The following is a 20,043-nucleotide window of genomic DNA, read 5'->3' as shown; positions in this document are numbered from 1 at the left end:
ATTTCCACATGTGTGGATAGTTTTCGCGACAGATGGCCCGTGACTCACGAACCTGTTGCTGGCGGTATACGTTTCCAGTGTAATCGAGATGACAATATTTATAAATCACCAAAATTAGATAAAAAATGCAAACTCAATACGTCGTTAAGCTAAATTACCCATAGAGTCTATTAATTGACCGCTCCTGTTCGCCAAACTTTTGGATATCAAATGTCTAGTTTAAAACGCATGACATCATTGTTTTATCACGAGCATGGTTGTAAAAAATGACATCATTATCGAGGAAATGAAATTGACTAAATTACTGAGATCACGTCATGCGAACTCTAATTAGTTCGATATTACAATATTGTAACCTTTAAGTCTTATTTGTTCAAATAGTATCGTGATACAGTGAGCACACACCTTTGGCGCGGCAGTAAAGGTCCGCGGTGTAGCGATCACCTCACTTATCTCTTATTTCATTATCGTGTTTACGACAAAATTATCAAGCTGTGTATCTTAGTACGCGCACCTCGCTCCCGTGACGACTGATCCTAATTAAACAACGCTATCAACACCGAACAACCCATTAACATTTTCAAAGTCACTATTTCTGTTGGTTATCGACATAACTCCTACAAATTTCTTACATAAGAGTTCTGTACGTAACAAAAGTCTTCAGAATACAAATGTGAAAAATCTTTGAATAGTGAAATTGTGTTTAGTTCTTTGTATACATAGGTAATAAAGAGTCACGGTCTAAAGCACGAGATCGCGGTCTTTTTAACATCCATCTGATAATTTTAATGTAATCATTAAGGCGCTAATTAATAGATTAAGCAATGCTTAACGTAAGACTACATCATGCGAAAAAATCTCTTCTCAACTAAAATTGTAATTTTATGAAATATAAAATGAGCTAAATTCTGTTTAACACATTTTTTTTTTATTTATACGTTATCTTTCAGTGATGTTACTTTGGTTATCAAAGTGAAACTAAAGATATGAATGAACTGCCATTTACGAAAATTGCTCTAGCATAGCCTTCAGATTTCAGATTTCAAATGAACACCCCAAGTCTTCAACTATTAGCACGCAACATTTTATAAAAGTAATTTCACCTGTTAGCCACGGGAGCGTAAAGCTGTTTACAACAGACTATCACATTTACAATAATAATATATCATTTAATATGGTTGTATTCACTTACAGTTCAGATCTCCGGGGCAGGTCTTGCAGCATCTGCCAGGCAGGAGGACTGGCGTGTCGCACGAGGGCTCCGGACACTCGTTCTTGATGTTCCGGCAATGGACCTTCGCTACCACACGCCGTTTCTTTTGTACCTGCAATTCATCAGAAATATGAAGAAAGTGCTCTACCAGAAACCGTAAAACGAATATATTTTTTATTCTGCAGCGAGATTCTCTACCACTATCGACTATCGACAACCAGCTAGCTATAGAAAAAATATTTGTTATAGTTCAATTAGCGTCTCTTGCGGGTGCCGTAGAGACTATTTTGTAGTACAAAAATATCAAACTCTCAATACTCGATAGTACCACTTTACTCGAGTAATTTCTGCTTGTTACTTTTTACAAACATGAGAAAATTTTGCGGTGTCTTTTTTTTTAATGTTCATTAATATTGTCTACCGTGCCTACATGGTCATAGTGAGAAAAAAATCTAGGAAGGTATGTTAAACCTTGTAGATATTAGCTTTTTATTTAATTTAGACCTGGCTCTCTACATTAAAAAAACCATAATTACTTAAGTTACAGAGAGCGAAGTAAAAAAAAAATAGGCGTACGACCGCAACGATCTCTTATCATGTATTACAAGATATATTATATCTTATTTGTTAATAATGTTTATTATTCGATAAATTTGTCAATACGTACCGCAACACACTCACATTTGATGCAGTACATTACGCCGAAGGGCGGGCCAAGATCAGCGAACCACTTTGAACCGAGCTCCATCGCTTGCTTGCCGAACAGACACTCTGCAACAATGTACATACAATTTATTCATTTTTTGATTTATATTATTTTGTACCAGTTCAATGGAAGCTAGTTTATCTTAATAGAGTGAGTAATGGGATTAAAAACCAATATTTAAATTTTTTTTCTCTTCTTTTGAAGATGGAAATGTCGTAATATTACCAAAATAATAACATTTCTCGACTTCAAACTATTTTGCCACAAAATATTCATTTAAATAATCTTATATTTCAGTTGTCAAGACCATATACAGAAGAGAAAGAATCAGTTACTAAGTAGAAAAGTCGCGAAATTGCATAAACAAAGCGACAGATATTTCTATCTGGAGGCGCATTTCAATTAACCCTTAATATGTACGAAACATTTAACTTTCAAGAATATAACATTAAAAAAAACCGTAAAATACTTCAACAAGCTCTGTATAAATATTTATCTATACGAAGCATCGACATGTTTTATCTTTCATGTATATAAATAATGATCTGCACTCTGATGTAAGTCACTGTGTACAAAGTCTAATCTCATAACAAATAATGTGATTCTGTTGTTTTTTTAACATTAACAACCATTACTACATAGTCTACATACGTCATTAAGAATTAACTTAAAACAACAAGAGCCATTTCCGTAAAAAAACTGTTCGTTTGATGTAGAGACTCAACTGAATTAAGTCTAAAAATTCATCTTTCTCTGGAATTTAAATCCATTACATATAAAATGGTTTCTTATACTACATTGTACGTAAGATAGGATATTAATTCATATTCATTCCCGCTCGCGTCAATAAGTCGGAGGTTTAATATAACGCATGGTTATTAAATCTTCGACTATAGTGGTCCATATTATTTGATTTATAAGTAAGCTGCTATGGAACCCGCGCAAGCACAGGTTAACAAGTTGCATTTACATACCGAACTCGTGAGCGGACATCTAAAAATAAAAGTTGCATCGTAGTGTTAAAATAAATGTATGTAGAATACGCATGCATGTTCAAAATGACATTTGTTTCTATGCGACGAGTACGAACATTGCGCACGTAGGTGCCTTTACTAGAAGTAGGTTCGATACTAACTACACATCGTTGATTACATATTTAATAATTGCCAGTGGTTATGTCCCGGTGCCTAACATAATTTCCCTGATTCCCCGCCTTTCTTGTGTCAGCATTAAGGCACAGTAGAGCCGTCCTGTATCAACAATTATGTTCCCTCGAGAAACGATTGGACGCAGCTTTTAAATGTTCCTATTAGTAAGAAAAATGTAAACCATTTACGCAAATGATTTAAAGATAAATTGCATGTTTTAGTTATGTAATAGCATCTGGTAGCAAACAAAATGCGATTAGGTGTCGCAGATATATTCGCTATCAGATGCGTCGGGTCGATAAGGTGGCCGGCCTCTATATATAGGCGTCACTGTTATCTTCCTCTCGTAACTATTTAATTAACCTCACTCGCGAGTGCACTGATAACGAATGAGACATGTTGCGTGAGAACATATTGCTCTTCGTGTGGATTTACCAGTTACATTGTTGCTAATCTTGTTCTGAAATTAAAATTTTAACAAAGCTTTTAAAATGTTACACCGTTTGACATCCGCAGACAGTATGACAGCTCCCACATGGCACGCTCAAAAAATATACCGGTTGTTACATTGCAGGAAAGATATATTAGTAGTAGACGAGACAATCACGCAGCTAGACGATATCAATATAGCGCCGTTCAGCGACGTCACGTATAATGAGGAAGAAGGGTGACGCCAATGATGCGACGCCGACCCACATTCAGGATGCAACAATCAATACGTTTAAACAATACTAACTGCATTACTGACGATAAACGACCGGCATTATCTCCGTGTTTTATTGCGGAATTTTCACAAGTACGTAAAATTCATTAAAATTGAAAATTATGAATGCAGCAAAATAAGAAAGTGCTTGTTTATTATTTTTTTCCTTTCATGTACGAGGAGTGCCAAAAGAGCATTATTTACCGTCACAAGTAGTGGATCGTAAAGAGACGCGAATGGAAGGCACCGACTCGTGACGCGTCCACACTCCAACCTATTTTGTAAGGCGCGCGTGTTTCTGTACTGCTGAATGTATATAAGAATATTATTTCTGACATGATTTAGGCATATAAAGTGAGGCGAGACATCGCGTAACCTTCCTTTCGTTTTCTCGGAAACGTTGGCGATGAGCCAGAAACGCTTCGCCAGGGAAATGAAGTATTGGCGACGCCCGTCTTATGCTTCTTTCACGATCTGTTTATGGAATGTACCCGATACGACTCGCTGTTTATTTTGAATTTATCGTGTGCATATCGGATTTTTATTAATATAACTAATTTAATTACCTGCAAGTGTACGATCATTGCTGGCGTAATTCAACTGATCCCTTAATTCCCCCTTACGAGCATGAGAATGTGATGAATTATAGTTCTGCTAATAAGATAAAATGAAATTTACAGTCGGTAAAAAATGCTTTGCATTATCATGCAATCATACGAACGTGTATGTTTGCCTAAGGGATGTACCGGGGAATACGTGTGCGTCATATAAGCGCATAGATCACGATAGTTAGATATGAGCTGCATGTCAAACCAGAGGTATATGGTCGGCTCATTGAAGTGTGCGCAAGTGGCTTCAATAAATCCTCTACATAAAAGGGTTGAAAGAGGCGTGCGCCGTATTTTAGCGAGCGTGGGCAGCGCATAAATTGTTCGTTCTGAATTAGCCTTAAGCAGGATATTTTGACATTCGCTCTGCCGACACGCTGACTAGTTTACACTCGCACTCCAAGTGTGGAAATACTTCATGATACGATACGACCGCAGAGATTACCATTCATCATCACAAATAAATGCTACATCTTCGGATCCGTTCGTTTAACGAGCCGACGCAACGTACAGAGATACTTTTTATATGATCTGTAGAGAACTGTAGTGGCGTGTTGGAAGGCATGCAGCATACAGCAGTGAGTCACAGCGGCGTTGTCGATACAGTAGCGGCGGCGGCGGCGGCGCGGTGAGCGCGTCTATACTGTGTAGGCGACGCTCGCCGCAGATCAGTCAATTTGCTTTGATCACTGTATCATTACACACACCCACACGCTGAATGATTGCTCATTGTGCCGCCCCTTGGCGTGTACATTATATTACGTATACATTGGTTTGTGACGCTATCATACCCAGCCCACGATATCACCTATACCTACACACATTTTCTTAATGCTCTATATTTTTAGCCAAACACATGTATTTGGTATTAAACAATGAACTGGGAATCACTTATTATCTCCAAAAGGACTTGTTTTTCCTTTCAAAGTCACCTGTATTTGTCAAATTGCATGAGTATGACCTTGCTGTCGATTACTAATTCGCCTTACGTGGAAGTTAATGAAAGGCTGCAATTTACATCCATAATTGTGGCGTACGAATATAAGACGTCCCATTTTAGCTCTTTAACTAATTTGAGTAAATCGAAGCTTTTTATTGTGTTAAAGCAGTTTAAAGGCGAGCCGTTTATAGTAATCTGGTAATGACAAATATAAAAATAGCGCATGTCGGTCGGTTTGCCATGTCGATGTCGGTGCGGGTGCGTGGGGCTCGGCGCACAGCGGTCAGGTGTGATCGAAGGCGCGAGGCGGCCAGCTGTGGCGAGCGCGTGTATTATGTAAAGCGCAGAGTATCGAGTGTCACCGACAGGTGTCTATCGTCGCTAATAAGAATTACTGTGGCGCATTGATTTGATCACTCGCTCCAATGAATCAACGGTAACGTTGCCATTACCCGTTTAATAAACACATCAGTAATCTCTATGAATCAACGGCGGTCACGCGTGCATTCTTAAACGGGCTCGAGTCCCCACACTCCCCACGGTGCAACAAATAGGTTTATGGTGTTATAATGGAGGCCGTTATTTACAAAACTATAAACTACGCTATGTTCTTTCCTAGCTCTATATCTGTACATGGGGAACTCTACATAGAGTTCGGTTTATGTTGTATTATAAAATGCTTTTAAGGGAAGCGTAATAATTAGCTATTTTATTAAGCACATGTGTCCTATGCATATTTACGACGTTTTAATTTTCCCCTGAAGTAATTACCCCGAGACTGGTACCTAATGTACTACGCCAAAACGTATTTATAAAGAAGGTAGTACTATTAAACCTATAATAATATAAATGTTTTAAAACACAAAACGCATTAAAACTTTTACAACATAGTACCACAAACTGAATCTAAAACTGAAATCAGATCTTGCAACGAAATTTCAACAATCTTCCATATAGTTTTGGAAATTGGGAACAAGACGAAAATTTATTGGTGAGCCGTCGTTGTTTCCTCTTGACTAACTTCTATAAATTATGGGAGATAACATGTAGCTGATAACCTTAATATTTTACAGAAAAAGTAAACATTTTCGGAAACTAATCTCAAATTACGAGTTCTAAAGTAAAAAGGAGAGCCATCTGTTTCTTACGTAAGCTTTTGAAAAATACAGGCTCTTGAAATTTTAATAACTAACACGAAATTAAAAATAAAATAAATAGTATTAAATGTACATGTTATTTCAACAAGTTTGCGTATCGACAGTTGCAGTCAAACTGCTTTAAATATTATTCTAAAACATTTTTTACTAAAGTCAAGAGTAAAGAAAAAACTGCTACTTGAATAAAATTAATATAAACTTATGAATATTAACATGTAATATGACATCATCATCACACGGAACATAATTAATATTAATTTAGTTAAACTAGCAGACTGGCCGGCGAGGATCGTTCTGTTTCTTCAAAGTTTATTCGCCGAGTCTCCCTCACACCTGGACTATTCTCAAGTTACATACATAATATATAAATATTCATAAGTATATAATACTTCGCTGTATGATCTCGTGACTTTTAATTAAAGAGATGACACAATTCATTTCTATGACTTCTATCTTTTAATGATGACACTCACGTACCTACTATTTTTATATTTATTTTCACGTGATAGATAATTTCAGAAAGAATCTCTACTGATTGTTATTAGCTAATAGAATATGGCAGAAAAACAATTAGCTTCCAACTAAAACTCAATTTGTACGATCGTGATGTTTTACTAACTGCGTCTGTTCACTTTGTTTACAACATAAAATCCAATGAAAACTGTAGTCTACGAAACCGCTACTTCGATATATTTTTTTATTTTAATTAAGTAGTTAAACGATTCAGTGTTTCTAAGAACATTACAGAATTATCTCTTGAATTCCAGTTATGTGCAAACAAATAAAAAAGGAAAACAATTTTTAAAATTTAAACGTGTGAACCGAATTAATTAACATCGTTTAACAGCGACTGGAAATAATTGGCGCAATAAAAACTGTTTATGTCAACTGCATACTGGCTGAAGATGTCCACGATACACTGTTCACACTATAAGTCTCACAGTTCACCTCACCGAGACCGCGCAAATATCTCCAAATTATATCGTATGTAAAAATATATCCTAACGTTAATTACCAGAAGATTAAAACTTGCGTTATCTTTGATTCTTTGAAATTACGGATATCCTGCAGATATTACACTGCGATAGCGATACATATAATATATTCTTAAAATAATGACTTGGCGTCTCGAGGCATAAGTCCAGACAGCTTCCACCAATATATTTGACCCCGTTTAAAACCTTTATAAAGTGCTCATAATTTGCACTGGAAAAAGCTCAACAGACAAATGTTTTTATTTTATCTCAGGCCGCCTGGATACATTTGAAATATAAAAACATTTGTTTTGCTATTAATTTTATTACGCAATAAAAACAATCTGTAGTGGTCATTCATAGAGCTGACAACAGTGTAGTTTTTCGTCTATATTTAGCGGTTTTCTCGAAACTACAGCATGCAAAAACTGTCAGTGCTACATGATAAATGTTCCATAATATTAATAAAAAGTGCCATAGATTTACATAGTTATATGCTCTTAATATGTCATCGCGCGCTCCCGGTGTACAATAAATTAGTTTTATAAAAACATTTGAACACGATGTAAGAAAAATGGGCAGACTGTGTAATTGATGTTAATAGATACCGTATCGAGCAGTTATGCAGTAAAAGGGTTTACTGATGAACCAATAACATCTGCATAGAGTGGAATTCATTAATGTCGTCGCACGTTGAAAATGTAACGTAATCACAAAATGACTCTCCATGTTATTAATAAAATACTAATTGGCTTTTTTACTTAAAATATTTGTGCACCGTCTCGATCGCGACTGTTGGCCGAGGCGCGACTCTGAGGCGACACCGAGGCGTCACAGTTTCTCGCTAAATCTGCGGGAGATGTTATCATGGCAATAGGCCGTTTTATAGTTGTGCTCGAGTGTAATCGTCCTCGCTTACATTATGTACACGGAATATGCATTGCAAGGTTGACGACATCGGCGCCCGGCGCGCCTTCCTGCTCCTACAGACATATCCATTCCCTTTACTGACAGGCCTCCTTAACTTCTCGCCGGTGGTGGTCCTTAACGATTCATAACCGACTTTATCCTATTTAAATTAAAGGGCACATAAATATGGTTTGCTCATATCGTGTCCGCTAGTTATTGATAGCATGACATATTTCTCAACGGCTCGACTACGTTGAATGTCAAAAATAAATTACATCTTTCAACATATTTTTTTGTTGCGATGTGAGAAATAAATTAATGTGTTTGATGCAGATAATTTAGATGAAGTTATCAATTAAACAAATATTCAAAACATTATAATTCACTTGAAACCAAAACACAATGATTGTAAGAGTAGATGAGTCGGTATCTGCGAGCATAAATTGTCTGTGTATTAATAGAGTCTCGTTTCCCTCAACTTTTATTTATTATTGTAGACTTCATTGACTGGGGCTGGCGCCTGCTTGTCGCAATTGTGACTGGTTCTTCTCGTTCTATATGTCCATAATTCAACTTATATATGTTTATTTCCAGTGTATCCTGATTAAAATGCAAGAAGGCGACGTAAAGGCCGTTTACATTGTCGAACCAATTAGTAGGAACCATAAAAATCATACAAATCATTCTGTTTCCTTATTGAGCGTTTAAATTGACCGGCGGCGTGATCTTTATTTTCTTATAATTTTCGGAAGATTATATTGAGACAGTTTTACGAGGTGTAGACAGTTTAAGTAGTACAAGGTACTCTTAAAGCGACGATCATCGCCATATCGGGAGCGATGCGGCGCGGTTCCAGTTCCACTGTTCACTTTCGTAGATAAAGTGTAAATTGCAAGTGCGGCTCTTTGAACGTTTCGGTACTTAATGGCATATTATTGAGTGTGATAACAAAATGTCCAGGAACGAGCAGTGGACGTGAGCCAACTTATTCAACAAAAATATCGTATATAATTTATTAGGTATCATTCTACGGATGCTTGTGGAGTGAGCGTGTCTTACAGTTGCACCTCATAAAAACAAACTTAAAAAATATTTTGCGAACATATGTCGCCATCGAACCACGGATTTAGCCGCCGATGCATATTATGTTTCTCACGTAAATATATATGACATTTCGGAATAGTTTTTGTAGAGAAAACAAATGACGGAACATTACTTTCTGTCGAAATAATACGTTTCTATAGAACGTCCTTACTTTGTGAAAGGTCGCTAGACAAAAGAGTGAGTAATCTGAATTAAAATAATATCATGTCGCGACATACTTCTGACATGTCAACAATTAATTTCTGCATTTTGTCTAGACTTCGGATCATCTGTTATTTTCGTGTTCGTGCAGAACAAAAACATTTCACATTCTCGATATTTTGCGTAACATTCAGCTGTGTGTTGTTGGTAAGACGTAAGACTGTCTTATAACTGTAGACCGGTAAATGTTTATTGCTCATCTCGATGCCAAACAAATAAAATAACAGTTATGATAAAATAATAATTGGAAAGATGTGTAATATGTGCATAGCGAATCGTGCAGAACTTATGGGACCTACTGCAGTTTGCAGAAAATAGATAACTAAGGATGCAATCATAACTTTTTAATGAACTTTAGTATATTTTCTCGCTCGCCATGACTTCTACCCACTAATACACATTCATTATGTCGATACAATAAAGCCGTCGGCATCGCGTACAAAAGGAAAACCGTCGCCAGTTAATTATGAATCAATAGCACATGCACAACTCGTATAAAAACAATGAATGGCAAATACTTGTCCCTACCTCTGGGTCCGCCTACCCAAATCAAATACCGCCTCACTTACCCAACAAAGTTATCAATCAGACGGCAAGAATGCAAATTTTAATTGTGGCTGGGGCTGGGTCGGTGTCGCGCGATATTATGATCGCAATTTATTTGCACGATGGGTGTGCGGGTAGTGCGCACGCGGCGCGGGGCGGGACCTGCGCGCCGCACGCACCACGCACAGCGCCACACAGCGCTGCACCGCGCTGGGGAGGGAGACAACCGCCAATTATGAATAAACTAGCTCTACTACTATGTTAATAAGACATGAGATTTTTCCTCGGCGATTTCACCAGCCGACTACACTCATTAATGGTTTTGTGGCACCGTTATCAGACCTAGTAGAAAGCTTCATAATAATCTGCAACTAATTTTATGCATATCTCAGCTATACCCGTTGCTGGCTGGAAGTAGCCATAAACACATTTTTACACAAATGTCTTCATAAATACGTGTGATTAAAATTGCAAGACCCGCAACAGCAACCTTAATAAATTGTTTGAGGTGCTAACTCATAAACTGGCTGCAAGCTTTGAGATACCAGACATGGTTATTAAACTTGAACATAATTTGACAGTTTTGTTGACAGGCATTATTTTGAATTCAATTCAATTTCTTGTTATTTGAAATAAATTGTCATAAAAGCGTGAATATATTCAGGCATTTGAAAAGGCAACTTTAAGAAAACCAGAATACCAGACTTAAAATTATCATCAGGATTATGTAAAGTCCGAGCTTAACCCGACGCAGATAATACACGTCAGTTTACCTTTAAAGATTGTGTCAACTAGCACGACACAAGATAACACACTGTTACAAGATCACGACGTAGCTGCGATTCTTTGAACTTTCACGAGGTTTTCGGTGTGGTCCCGGAGGGCGAGACGAAGCGCCGTGGCGTGGGCTTGGCCCCGTTTCCTGGGCTAAATATAATTTTACTTGATCATTTAATTATATGGAGATTAATGGGCGGGCGGGGACGCCAGCATTCACGTTAATAAACACTACTACGAGTATATGGAGCGAACCGTTGACTGCAGCAAACAGACTACGTAGGTATATCGCCACGCGACCAACTTGCTACCGTTTCAACATGTATCAAACAACTAATGCTTGTAGCATAGTGTCGTTGAGGTGAGAACAATCGAGTTGGCGTCTCTATATTTCAGACTTCACCGATAGAGTATAATTTATAAAGAGAAACAAACAAATCCGTTAATATTATTACTGCCGCCAACCTGCGCTTCTAAGAACACATCAAACCAAATGACATTGATGATTAGACTACATTAGTTGGCTTTAATTCACCGCAATAAACGTCACATAAATTAAATGTAAGGTATACAAATAAACTACTGAGAGAAAACCCATAAAAATTTCAGATCATTCGATTGTTTTACGTTAAAAGATTCCCAGCAATAATTCTAGGCGTGCAATTATAGATAAAATAGAGTGTTATTTAGCTGAGAGCATGATTTTATCAGGAGTAGGTCTAAATATCGGATGCAAGTACTCATAACGGTGGCGTTGACTGTACGTAGGCTACGCGGGTGGGCTGCTTACACACATATCCGCCGCATAGTTGCAAACCATGTCATTTACATCTCAAGTAATCGTGTCGCCGGTCGGTGCAAACTTTAATTCAATTATCTTATCGATTTTGTTTTCATACTTCAACTCTACAAGTATAAGTTAGAATAAACGTTTTGTAGAGTTTGAGCATGAACGTAGGCGGTGCGCAAGGAGGAATAGAAATTACAGTTTATGCTGTATTTACATTTGATGTCGATAATAAGGTGGCACGCAGACTTTCCCCGGGTCAACTGGCTAGTATTTGCACTACATCTACATCATAATGGCAATATTAATGGCTCTGCTTACTGGTTTAGAGCCTCCGTCGGCTAAGATTTGTATAGGAACCCGTAAGCTTTACTTGATTTAGTAGTACATTAAGTTACACCAACCACGTAGTACTTTCAATAATATGACGGAGTGGTAGTAAGTTTCCTTTCTAAAAGTGAAAATAACAAAACATTTTTATAGCCACGCTAAATATAATAATACCGTATGTTTAAAAGTAACACTCAAGCATGATCGTCGTTTAAATGTTTATAATTTTATGAAAAATATATTAAACTATAATTTAGCGGTAATGTTATCGGTAACGATAATAATTAATGTAACAAACAATAGCCAGGTCCAGCTCTCTACATTTCGTAAATTCACTAATCTGACACGATAATCTCATAAATGATAACAGTTATCAACGTCTCCACTTTTCGCGAAACGCTTATCAGTGTTGTATCAAGATAAGGCACAGTTGTGATATGTCATTGTAAGGAAGGAAAGACCTATAATATGTAATCACTGTAAGTGATACCTATACATTACTGATTATTAAAAAGTAATCGATTTGTTTAATTACTCATTAAATAATCTTTTTTTATAATTATGAAAGGTTATTATTTGTGAAATGTGGCGGATGAGAGTCACAGACGGTGAGCTAAAAGGGTTATTTATACGTGTTTGGTGACAGGGCGCCTCTCTGCTCCTCGGCCCGCCCTAATTAAAATTTAAATTTGGATCCCGACTTTAGGATTAATTTAGGTATCCACCTTAAGCCTATAAATACTGTCTGTGAAGCAATGCACCACTAATTTTGATTATTTATTTGGCGAAAAAGAATAAACATAGGTATCACATTACGAAAATATTAATAAAAACGAGCGGCACAATTTATTAGAGTTAATCATAAATGTTACGGTCACTAAATGAAGACATTGATAATTTGTAGTCAGCTAATAGGCGCAATAACTGAGGTCATTGGATATTACATGATGATACAACATGAAATGTAGTTTCTTCGTTAATTACAATTATCTAAAGAAACAGACAGCTAACAATCCTTGGCTCGTAAGTTGTAACCAGATAAAACTTGTTTCTAGATATAAGTACAGTTCAAAGGAACTTTATTAATATTGGCGTATTCTAGAATCATACATGTATTTTGCATTGGTATTTGACAGCTGCGATGATAACAGTACGAATATCTGTTGCATTACGTATATTGAGAAGTTATTGTAGTCTTTCTTTCTTATCGTATGGTTAGTGGTCAACCTGGTGTCAAAGTTGTTCAAGCCGCCCGAAGGCCTTTGACGTGGCTTAACGACTGTTATCTTAATTGACAACAACCGGGACCGACTTTTTACGTGCCCTCCGAAGCACGGAGACGCCCAGTTCAAATACCACTATGCGGTCACCCATCTATAGAATGACCGCGCCAACGGTTGCTTAACCCACAGATCGTTTACCGACCGGTGAGCACAACTGGCTATGGGCAACTGGTTATTGTAGTGTCAATGTTAGATATCTGATGGTAGCAGCCCTACTAATAGCGTGTGTACACTATCATATTTCAGTTTCATGTTTCAATAGATGTCCTAGTGAATGATACGTCAGCGGATGTTAGGCACAGTAGAGCGCGCCGCGGGTACCCCGTCTCCTCGCATGTTCCACGTACTTCACTTTGGTGGATAAACAACGTGACAGCTAATACAACGCCTTTCTCATATCTCTGAGTTTCCTTGAAAGCAGCCCACGGCGCTATTTTTTTCTTTTAAATAAATATCGTTAAAGTACGATTTCTTTCATTTGTTTGTTGCTCAACGTTAAAAACAGATCTCATAACAAATGAAGGGCGAAGGGCGTGTCAGGCAAGTTTGAGTAATGACCGACGCGGCGCTGAGCGTCGCACTCGCCCCATGGTGACGCGCCAGGATTTGAATACAATGCCGCGATAGCTCAGGGCCGCCCGCGTGCACGCATGCATAATCCTTTGCAGTTTATTTAAAATCCGCCACATTCTCTGTAAGACTGATGGCTACATCTATGAATCTGTGAACAATACGCCGACATACGCCCACCAAACGAATGGTTTTTGTACCAATTGACCTCCATTTGTAGTCCATTTGCAATTAATAGTGACGGCCGTACGTCGACTGCAACTCGAAGTTATTGACTCCATAATTGTCTTTTTTCATCGGAGCTCGTGGTCATATTAATGTTCGTATTGTCACCGAAACCGAGCACAAATATGTTGGGTTGTTGCAAGCTGCATATGACAATAAAGCTCCTCGGTAACCGCACTTACTCGTTAAGAGAAATGCCCGCATAAACCTGTCTGAAATGAAGATAAACTTCTTGTTGAATAGTTTGAAATATTAGCAGGGCTCTAGTGTCGACTGTGGGTGTCAGTACGGACGCCAGCTACGCTGTGCCCACTCGCTCAGCGGCGCACACGCACCGTTTATCTTTCTGGTGGTAGCTCATCTTGAACCCTCGTAATACACAGATTATTGTGTCATCTTAATCGCCGTAATGTGTCATCGCTTACATGCGCTTCATATTTACATTATAATAAAACATATTTCTGTGTTTATTTCGACAGTCGACGTCAACAACAAAGGAACTGATGACCAATCGACCTTTAGCTTGGACAATTATCTGCAGTGACGTAAGACGCTCTGCACCTAGAAGTTTTGAACCGAGAATAGATGTGCGTACGTCGACGATGGGACAATATCGGTTGCGAAGTGTGCAAACTTGCGTAGACAATGGAAAGAGGCGAGCGGGTCGGAACGCGGTGTTGCGTCCTCGATAGTGGCGGCGGCAGCACCAACGGCGGCCGGACCAATGCCTATTTGGGAGCAGAGAGCTCCCTATTAGGAAGGCTGCGTTTCGAGTCGAGATCGATATCGAGCTGGCGACGCGCGACGCAACGATGCGACGCCCGCCCGTCAACGAGCCGTCACTCTCGCGCAACCTCCTTTATCGGTATTTTACGTTACAACTACATCATCAGTAGTAAGTAGGTACTTCAATCATTTCTCAATGCACACACTTCCTGAATTTATACCGGTTTTAGTTCAATTGTGTTGACGAATGCTCCTAAACCCATATTAAATGATAGCTCTACCTGAATCTTCTGAATGGTAATTTTTAAAGTATAAGGCGTAAATATGATTATCTTTAAAATTGCAACTAATACTTCAATTTTTATGTGCGTACTACCAAAATACACATGAGTATGATAAATTAGTAGTTGGTATAATTGCACTATACCAACAGGTTAAGCTACAAAGGTAGAGTCGCAGGTGATCTGCGTAGTAACCATACAAGCAAGATTGTGAATTTTGTACCTCTTTTAACAATATACCAGCAATATCTACCATAGGTACATAATTGTTATATAGTCACATAATACACACCATAAGCATTTAATAACTGATCTCCTTAAACTCTACCATCAGTTTCAAATATCTGTAACTGATCTGTTTACATTGATTATTTTATTTGTTTCAGATTTCTGATAAATTGTATGTTCCAGATGTTATGTTTCAAATCTTATCAATGATCTTATCATATTGTGATGTCATAATATATCTTAATGAGTAAATAAATTGTTTTTTTTTTATACAATCTAGCATGCATGAAGCGCTGGCCTGATGTGTATGTATTATACAGTAGTGTATATGTGTACAGTATATGTTAGAAGGGTTAGATCGATGTCGCCGCCGCTGCTGTCTGCAAGTGAGCTCAACAATAAAATACGCATGTTTAGTGTGAGTAACGCGAATTTATGCGCCGCTCATACCTGTATATCAACACAGCACTATTTTGCTGTGACCGAATTACACCGTCCCAACCGTTTTCAACGCATTCTGTTCTATTATCAAATACCTCGTAAAATGTCTGAGCATTCACGTAAAATGTGCTAATAAATTTATGGACCAACATACATTAAGTCGTTAAAAATCACACAAATTTCAAGACAATTTATTCGGTGTTGAAATAAAATACGGTAAGCAAATTTTTCCGCTTGTTTACTTCCAGTTTTCGATCTACCTTGAACGTCTGAAGTCTAGTCGCGAACGTATTTTCCACCTTAATTTTAATATGTTTACAAAGTCATATTTTATCTTAACCGCTGTGAGATCATTTTCTTATTTAAATAAGAGAACTGCCAACAAAACCGAAGAAATGTAAAAATTAGTAATTGTGTAAGCAGCGTTTGGTTAATTACTATGAAGTTTGCGTTGACACATGTAATTTCTGTTACGTGGGTGTGTGGCTCGTAACTCTGGCAGAACAAAACGTGAGGCAAACATGAATGGCCGATACCGGGGCTATTAATGCATGCGTAAATTTATGCGCACTGTACCTCGGTCGGCAGCCGCAAAGCGAATTTCGCTAATGCGAATGGGTATTAAAAAGCATGGTCATATTTATAACGTGACGTGAAAACACGGTTGGTGATGGCGGCTCGGTGTGAGCGCAGCGCGCGTGCGCGTGCCGTTAAGCTGAATGAGTGCTCGTTAAAAACCAACCCGCCGTGTAATTAGCACTGGCCACTACATAAGGCCACGTCCCCACTATGTTAACTGTTTTTGACAAAATGAACAAATCTACTCCGCATATTGATGGTTTATGATACCTACCCTGCTTCTTTGAATATTTCATTTTAAATTAAAAACAAAATCCTCGACTAATACCTCATTATTACATTTTAAATGGTTACAAGGGAATTGGTGCCGCATAATGTTAACAGTACAAATCAGGACCTTAAGGTCGGCCAGCAAAATGTTAGCCGCAATTAGTTAATCCAGTAGGGTTGTGGCCTAACAAATGAAAATAAAACAAAGTCGCCATGTCCCACGGCCCCGGCCGCCTCGTGACTGCTCTCACGGATCCATCACGAAATTTTACACTCGCATTGCATCTTATTAAGTGTTATGAAAGGCCGCCTGTAAGTGACAGAGCCTTTTAAGGGAACCGAAAGCCCTATGCGACACCGACTCGCCATTCGTTATACCATTTTCGTACACGCTTTATATAGAACTAAATTACATACAAATCATGATTGCTGTATTATTAAAAGATCTCTATTTATGTAGAGCTTTTCGCGTGATTGAGATTAACGGTCTAAACATGTAGTTTCTCTGAAAACCGCCTTTGTGAAATAAATGTAAATGCTAAAGCAAACTATTCTGGTCACGATGCGGCGACATAATTAAGTTGTTCACAATAGGACGGAATTCGCACAAGTTCCCTTTGTATTTTGTATAACGTATTGTTCGGTGCGTGCGTGTTCTGTCAAATTTATCACTCTCACTTACTCATACTATACCGTTACGAAAGAAACACTGCTAAATACTACTCATTAGCTAGTCCTTATGGAAGTTTCATATCACCTCATAATGTAAACTCGCAGTCAATTTTATGCATCCATGTTTATGTAAAGTTACTTACGCGGAGAGTGGAGGTAAAAATAAATGATAAATGTCCGTGCATGTTAAGGTTACGATTCAATCAAAAGGTTGATCAGAATTCACGTCAAACGAGACGTAAATAGGAAAGCGCAGGTGCCGGGGGCGGCTATTATCGCTTCAGAAAGAGCGAGTTTTATCTCTCAATTTAGTGATAATTTCATAAAGACAAGGAGGCGGGCGGCGGCGCGCGCGGGAGGTCCGCACTTGCATCGCTTAAGGTAACACTAATTGCAAACCGCTTTAAGGACCCTGATCGATAACACGATAATGTCTTTAATGCCGGTCTTGTGTCGGCTCACAACATTACATTTTGTCTTGTCGACTCACTAAAATAATTATCGCTCTCCACATGTGCTGTAACTCACATGCACTAACGGCGCGGGGCCCAATAAACGTGAATTTACTCGAAATAACATCATACGTCGGTCGGCTCATTAGATTTGTTAGGTGTGCCGGCACATAAATCCTAAGATCCCTCGGTTGGTATGCGACATAGCCGCTCGTTTAAGATGGAATTGATATGAGCAAGGCGCAAGGTGCCGCGTGCCTTCACGCCCTTTCGTACTTCGGTAACGTCAAACATGGATTTTTCTACGTATTTGCAAGTAGGTACATTATTATTATCACTTATATGCATCTATATACAAAACTACATTCTGTTGAAGAATGCTGCAGGAATTCAAAAGAAATAAGGAAAAATGCAGCGCTAATAAAAACAACAAGCCTCCAAGCATACGAGTAGGTACATACTTGACAACACGCTTGTAGGAAAAACTACGGTATACGCACTACTAAGAAAAAATACAGTAAGTGAAAGGAATTCGGTTACGGATGTATGTGAGGACAATACTTAAGTCAAGGATAATATATTCTGCAGAATAAATACAATAAAAACAAAAACGATTTTTAAAGAATTTTAAACATTTTCAATTCAAAGAAGTTATAACCGTATGTATAGCTACTATGGTTATTGCTACCATATTCGTAGCTACCTCAAATATGATCTCTCTTATTAACATGTAAAATGCAAATATTCCGAATAAAATGGAATCATATGCACGTATGCACGTATGCGTATACGCGTATGCATCGTACGCGTGAGAGCGTGGAACAATTTAGCACGGCTACAAGAGCGCACAAATTGCAACCAGTTGCATAACATGCATTATTTAAACGCGACAACCTTATAAGAAAGTATTAATGTGATAGAGACTACGTACGTCGCATGCGGTGACTCAGAGGCGAGCTCAATGACCCTCGCTCACCCGCCGACGCATACTATTCCTGTGCTGCCATGCACTACATTGCTTCATTTCGAAACATTAGCTAACATTTTCAAAAATCACAATTAGTGTCAATCATAATCACAACGATCCTCTAAAAACATCTTCCTTGACCCGGCTGCCAGCGCCGACGTTGTGCACTCGCCTCGTCGCGCGCCTAACACTCCGCACATTTTTATATAAATGAGCTCATGAAAGGTCTTCGGACTCTGGTAAATAAAATTAGTTCAGCCGACCTTCGAAAAAAATGTTTGCCTATTTATTATCTCTATATCACGCTTCGGATTTTAGTGAGTCATGTAACATTTTCCTAAGAGTCGCCTACAGCGTATGATACACGCACTATCTGAGTGGCTTATCGTGGATGGCGGGTCTTCGCCGTGCAACAGACAGACACGATCGTGTCAGTACATCATTCATCAGCTGGGCTGCGAACGTGTAAATTTGCATACGACCACGAGTCGAGTCTCGCGGGCGTCGACTGGAATTAAAGAGGGTCGAGAGAGCCGATCTCGTGTCGATACTGTCACATGACTAATGGAGCAGGCGCCGATCACAGATATCAACAAATAAAAATATGGCTGGGCCACCGCCGACCGCCGCCGCCGGCGCTCGCACCTCACATGAGTCACGCGTGTGTGCAACCACCGCCACCCCGCGCCTCCGCTCGTCACATGCTCATCACCAATGTGACAAATCACCCCATCACACCACTACACCTCCAGACTGTTTGAAATAGAAACAGCCAAGCAGCACATGGTTCCCACGTCATCGTCTTATCTATACTAATATTATAAAGCTGAAGAGTTTGTTTGTTTGAACGCGCTAATCTCGGGAACTACTGTTCCGATTTGAAAAATTATTTCAGTGTTAGATAGCCTATTTATCGAGGAAGGCTATAGGCTATATAACATCACGCTGCGGTCATTAGGAGCGGAGTAGCAACGAAAAATGTTACAAAAACAGGGAAAATTTTGACTTATTCTCATAGGTGACGCAAGCGAAGTTGCGCGGGTCAGCTAGTTTATTATAATTTTGGCTCTGGTTATTGATACGATATCAATACGACGATGTTATTATTTGCGGTCGATGATTGGATTAAAAGAATGTTTGTAGTGGCAGTTTCGCGCCCACCTCTTACGAGCACACCCGTAGTAAACCAACGCCCTCGCGATTTGCACGAATTTCTCATTTCATTTTTAGGCGGCATAGAAACAAA

General features: G+C 38.6%; 1 protein-coding gene across 2 annotated transcripts in view; it reads right to left on the bottom strand.

Annotated features, from left to right (window-relative positions):
- Nucleotides 1-20,043, bottom strand: part of sog (chordin short gastrulation) — a 65,880-nt gene that overhangs the window by 32,218 nt on the left and 13,619 nt on the right. For both annotated transcript variants that reach the window (XM_076121410.1, XM_076121411.1), the window contains exons 2-3: nucleotides 1,881-1,984; nucleotides 1,193-1,325 (exon numbers count right to left, since the gene is read on the bottom strand). In XM_076121410.1, coding sequence (XP_075977525.1) covers nucleotides 1,193-1,325; nucleotides 1,881-1,984 — 237 coding nt within the window. The remainder of the gene's footprint in view (nucleotides 1-1,192; nucleotides 1,326-1,880; nucleotides 1,985-20,043) is intronic.

The sequence above is a fragment of the Anticarsia gemmatalis genome, chromosome 13 (genome assembly GCF_050436995.1).
Source record: "Anticarsia gemmatalis isolate Benzon Research Colony breed Stoneville strain chromosome 13, ilAntGemm2 primary, whole genome shotgun sequence".
In the NCBI taxonomy this organism is placed as follows: domain Eukaryota; kingdom Metazoa; phylum Arthropoda; class Insecta; order Lepidoptera; family Erebidae; genus Anticarsia; species Anticarsia gemmatalis.
This window is presented reverse-complemented; position numbering and strand designations above follow the sequence as displayed.